Source organism: Orycteropus afer, unplaced genomic scaffold (genome assembly GCF_000298275.1).
Source record: "Orycteropus afer afer isolate SDZICR_OR568_19922 unplaced genomic scaffold, OryAfe1.0 scaffold01095, whole genome shotgun sequence".
In the NCBI taxonomy this organism is placed as follows: domain Eukaryota; kingdom Metazoa; phylum Chordata; class Mammalia; order Tubulidentata; family Orycteropodidae; genus Orycteropus; species Orycteropus afer.
Genome location: NW_006922682.1, coordinates 215020 through 220556, shown reverse-complemented (window position 1 = coordinate 220556; position 5537 = coordinate 215020). Strand labels below are relative to the sequence as shown.

The following is a 5537-nucleotide window of genomic DNA, read 5'->3' as shown; positions in this document are numbered from 1 at the left end:
TCAATGACATGAGACAAAGTATATGTGAACTGCTGTATGAAAAGTGAATTTACTCTGTAAATCTTCACCCAAATCAAAATAAAATTAAAAAAAAAAAATTTCTGGGTCACACCTGTGACTTCTCAGCTTGCTTCTGAATGAGCTATCTGTTGAAGGCCTGTGAAGGGGTACCCTGGAGGAAAGAGCCAGTCTTGCAGGCAGACAGACAGGCAGAAAGACAGGAAATGACTCAGGCTCCACTGTCCCAGACCACCCTATAGATTTACCAGCTGCTCCTGGGTTTTCTTCTGGTCCTGAGAGGCCTGCAGCAGGGCTTTCTTGGCTTCTTCAGCTTCTTGACGCTCCTTGGCCAGCTTCTCAGCCTCATTCTGGGCACGTTTCCTCTCCTGCTCAAGTTCCAGGGCCCTGCGGGTCTGTTCTTCCAGTTCTGCACAGAGGAAGGGAGAAGGCAATGAAAAGTATAGGATGAAGAAGGAACATCTAGCTTCCTTCTTGGAAATGTTCCACCCCAGGGAACAGCTGAGAGAAACTCTGGGCACTCTTCTTCTTGCACTCTGCTTTATCTATTCTGTGGTCACACCTAGACTGCAAGCTACAGGGATCTCTAGCTCAGAGGGTAAGGCTCTGGGGAAACCCAATATCCAAACTGACCCCAAGCCTCACCATCCTGAGCCTTCTTAGTTTGTTCCTCAATCTGTTTTAGCCTCTCCATCAGCTCCTCCTTCTCCCGTTCAATCTTCTCCTTCTCCTTTTCTGCCATCTCACGCTTCTTCTTCTCATTTTCCAGAAGAGCACTAAGGAAGGATAGGGAAGGTATGGAACAGGGCTGCATAGAAGCCTTGGGATTCCCAATGTCCCCCTGGCCCTGGATCTTCAGCCCTCACCCTTCCAACATACCCATAGTTTGTGAGTTTGTACCACTCTCTCTTATCTCCACATCCTTGTCCTCACTGGCTACATAGTCTCACATGGATCAGTATGTTCAGGGCCCTGTCAGTTTGCCCCAGAGACAGGAGATGCAAACAGAATTCCAGCTCCACTACTAACCCACTGAGTGATCTTAGCTATGTTGCTTCTTCACTTTTGTCCTCAGTTATTTTATCTGTAAAATGGCCTAATAAAGCTGCAGTGCAATGAGTTTCTCTTACATATGGCCTTTCTGGCTGTGACTTTGTAATTCTGCCCAAAATGATTGGTTGTGCTATAGTCTTCCCAGTGATTGGTTTATTTTATGCACCTTGCAGGGATTGGTCCATTTGCTGTGTAAATAGTGGCTTGAAAATCTATGAATAGGATTGAATGACTTGCAAGGATTGGTCAGTCTATGGTCCTGTAGGATGGGCCACACCTTGAAACTGACAAGAACTTTGCTTATATATTCAGACAAGCTCACAGAGGTTTTTAGAGGTGAGAAGAAAAGAATCAGAGAGAGGTGAGGAAGGAGAGAACAAGAGGAAACCTCCTAAAAGAGCTGTAATATGGATCAAGAGCTGCAACACTGAAGATGGCACAAGATGGCAGCAAGCACAGCAGAGACAAGAAGCAGAGAAATGATAGTAGCAGCACAAGCAGAGGGAACCATGAGAAAGCCAGATGATGGTAGTGGAAACCCACAGAGCAGAGGTAGGCACACCTCCAAACAAGAGGCCACCAATGGAGGTGAGTGCCTCATAAAGCAGAAGCAGCCACAGTCCAGGCCTGGGCAGGTAATGCTCAAGCAGACCAAGTGGTATTGTGGGGGCCAAGTTCACCTGCTTTTGGCAGCAGCAGATGCCCTAGCTGTGTTGACAGATGTAACCGAAAGGCTGAGAGGAGGTATGTCCTGACAGGGCCAAGAGGAAGTCTATCTAGAGAGGCCTGCTAGTATGGCAAGAGAGACCTTCGAGCACAGCACAGAGCAGCTAAGACAGCTGTTCTTCTTGGAAGCTGTCCTGAAATGAATAAGGGAGGATATGCTCTCTCTCTTTGGAGAGCTTTCCAGATCTTGCCTATGTGCTTCCTAATTCTGGTCTTGAGTTGTTCTTATTACTTTCAAGTTGATCCTTATCCTCAGTAGTAGCCTGTTTCTTCTCTAATAAGCTTCTTAACTGTAAGTATGGCTTGAGAGTTCTGTGTGGCCATTGCAATGGATTATCACATCCAACAGAGAAGCATATAGTACCTGGGGGGTATAGTGGAAAACTGGTATCAGAAATGGTGAAAAAATTGCAAAGTAAAGGTATTCTTGACCTTCACCTCACAGGAAGCATATCTGTGCTGATCCTGATTGTTATCCCTCATAAATTTAGGGAGTTCTGATGATAGATTATAAAAGCCTACCCTGTCTATCATTCAATCATTTCAGGAAGTAGCATGTGATCAAGAATTGATGGTATTGAATTAAGTCCAATCTGCACTGGAGGCAAAAGCAACAAGACTCCAGGAATTGTTGGAATACCAGTTGAGATGTTTCAACAAACAGACACAATGCTGGAAGCACTCATTTTTCTATGCCAAGAAATTTGGAAGAAAGCTCTCTGCCCAACAGACTGGAAGAGATCCACATTTGTACCCAATACAAAGAAAAGTGATACAAGAGAAAGCAGAAATTATTGAACAATATCATTAACATCACACACATAAAATTTTGCTGAAAATAATTAAAAATGGCTGCAGCAGTATACTGACAGGGAACTATCAGAATTTCAAGTTGGATTCAGTAGAGGATGTGAACAATGGATAACATTGCTTATGTCAAATGGATCTTGGCTGAAAGCAGATAATACTGGCAAGATGCTTACCTGTGTTTTGTTGACTATGCAAGGATTATAACAAATAATGGATGACATTGCAAAGAAAGGGAATTCCAGGACACTTAACTGTGCTCATGAGGAACCTATACATAAACCAAGGGGCAGTCACTAGAACAGGACAAGGGAATACTGCATGGTTGAAAATCAGGAATGGTGTGTGTCAGGGTCATATCCTTGCACACCATACTTATTAAATCTGTATGCTGAGCAAATGATCTAAGAAGCTGGACAATATAAAGATGAACATGGCATCAGGACTGAAGGAAGAGTCATTAACAATATGTGATATGCAGATGACACAATCTTGCTTGTTGGGATCAAAGAAGACTTGATACACTTGCTGATGATGATCAAAGACTATAGGCTTCAGTATAGATTATACCTCAACATAAAGAAAAACCCTCACAACTGGATCAATAAGCAATGTCATGATCAGTGGAGAAAAGATTGAAGTTATCAAGGATTTCATTATACTTGGATCCACAATTAATGCCCATGGAAGCAACAGTTAAGAAATCAAATGACCTACTGTACTGAGCAAATCTGGCAAAAAAAAAAAAAAAGACCTTTTTTAAAGTGTTAGAAAGCAAAGATGTCACTCTGAGGGCTAAGGTGCATCTGAGCAAAGCCATGATATTTTCAGTTACCTCATATCAGAAACTCAGTGGGGGTTGCTATGAGTCAGAATCGACTCATTTCCAGTGAGTTTTGTTTTTTTTTTCATATGCATGGTAAAGCTGGACAATGAATAAGGAAGATCAAAAATTGATGCCTATGAATTATGATGTTGGTGAAGAATACTGAATATTCCATGAACTGCCAGAAGAACGAACAAATCTATCTTGAAAGAATTACATCCAGAATGCTCCTGAGAAGTGCTTTGGCCATGTTCTCAGGATAGACAAGTCCCTGGAGAAGACATCATGCTTGGTAAAGTAGAGGGTCAGTGTAAAAGAGAAATATCTTCAACAAGCTGGACTGACACAGTGGCTGCAACAATGGGCTCAAACACAGGAAAAATTGTGAGGATGACACAGGACCAGGTAGTGTTTTGTTCTGTTGTACACAGGGTCGCTGTAAGTGGGAACCAACTTGATGGCATGTAACAACAACCCTGTTTCCCTTATACAATTACAGGGAAACAAGTTTTAGCACTGTCCTGGAACTCTGCTTCAAGTCTGGTTGATCTCTGTAGTTAAGGCATCAGCCCTCAGGCTCAACTCTGCCTGTCCTATGCACCAGTTCTAGGTGCATTCTTCCCAGAATTTGTTGGAAACCTAGGATATCTGTCTGCTTTTTCTTGCCCCAGTACCTCTTCCAGGGCATCTTATTGATCACCTTGCCAAGAAGTCTTTTTCTACCTCTGAGCCCTCAGAATATTTGGCTTACCTTACCTCTCCTCCCACATCCCTTTCCCCTATTATTTTTCTCCCTAGTACTTCTTATCATCTCACATACTATATTATTTGCTTATTTAATTATATCTGTCTCTGTCTCCTGCCACTAGAAAGGCAGCTCCATAAGAGCAGGGATTTTTGTATGTTTTGTTCATTGCTCTAGTAGCATATTGCCTAAGGCACTTGACTGCTAACTAGAAGGCTAGCGGTTCAAACCCACCAGCCACTCCTTGGAAGGAAGGTTGGGCAATCTACTTCCATAGTGATACCACCTCAGAAACCCAAGGAGGGTTCGCTATGAGTCAGGGTTGACTCGACAGCACATAACAACAACAACAATAAATATTGAATGAATGAATGAAACATCATTTGTACCTCGACCAGTATGTACATGCTACTTTTTCCTCTCTGACTCGTACTAGATTGTGAGGTCCTAAAGGACAGAGTTCTTGCCAGATCCAGCTCTGTAGACTTCCCCTCAATCTGAGTGATTTTGTGTGTGTGTGTGTGTGTGCATGTGAATAAATGTGATCTCTTTTAGACAGAGTCATTTTCCAGCCTCCTGAGTTCCAAACTCTTTATTACTGAGAATCTAATATTAGAGTCATGCTTCTTAAACCTTAATGTGCTTAGGAATTGCCTAGGGTCTTAAGATTCAGATTGTGATTCAGTAGGTCTGGAGTAAGATCTCAGATTTTGCTTTCTTAACAAGTTTCCAGATTATGCTGATGCTTCTGGGCCTCAGATTATACTGTGAGTAGCAAAGAGCTATAGTGCAATGAAATGGGGCTTCTTGGGAAAAGTCTGCCCAGATTTATTCACAAAACCCTACCAACTCCAGGTTTAAATGTGCATGGAATACTCTGCTACTGCCAGTATACTGGTCAGACAGCTTGGAGCAACCTAAAGCTTGCCCAGCATAGCAACAGCATGAGACATCATAGACAATAATGTCCTTCCTCATATAAGCCTCTAGAAGCCTAGGTTCCTAATGCTTGTATTCCAGGAACAGGGGTACCTTGAGACTTCCAATCCTAGGCTGGCTTCATGTCTTGACTTAGCATGCTTGGCACCTTTAGAAATTTCCTTTCCCAAGCCCTGACCCCCATTTCAGCTCTGCACCACTCACCGCTCCATCTGCTTCTGGTGCTTCTCCTCCCGGGCTTGTGCCTTCATCTGTTGCACCTCAATGGTGTCAGGCTTGCGGCGACGCATGTATAGCTCGTGGTTTCCCATGCACAGGGCCAAGATCCGCTTGTTAATCCGCAGCCGGGGGGCATAGAAGACAAAATCCTGGTGGAAAATCAGCAATCATAAAGAGTTTACAGGGATGAGCTTCAGAAAAACT

At 43.2% G+C, this 5537-nt stretch overlaps 1 protein-coding gene across 1 annotated transcript in view; it reads right to left on the bottom strand.

The window, feature by feature from the left end:
* The window catches only part of MSN (moesin), a 37979-nt gene that overhangs the window by 7983 nt on the left and 24459 nt on the right, over nt 1-5537 (bottom strand). The window contains exons 7-9 of the mRNA XM_007958719.2: nt 5319-5482; nt 664-794; nt 267-427 (exon numbers count right to left, since the gene is read on the bottom strand). Coding sequence (XP_007956910.2) covers nt 267-427; nt 664-794; nt 5319-5482 — 456 coding nt within the window. The remainder of the gene's footprint in view (nt 1-266; nt 428-663; nt 795-5318; nt 5483-5537) is intronic.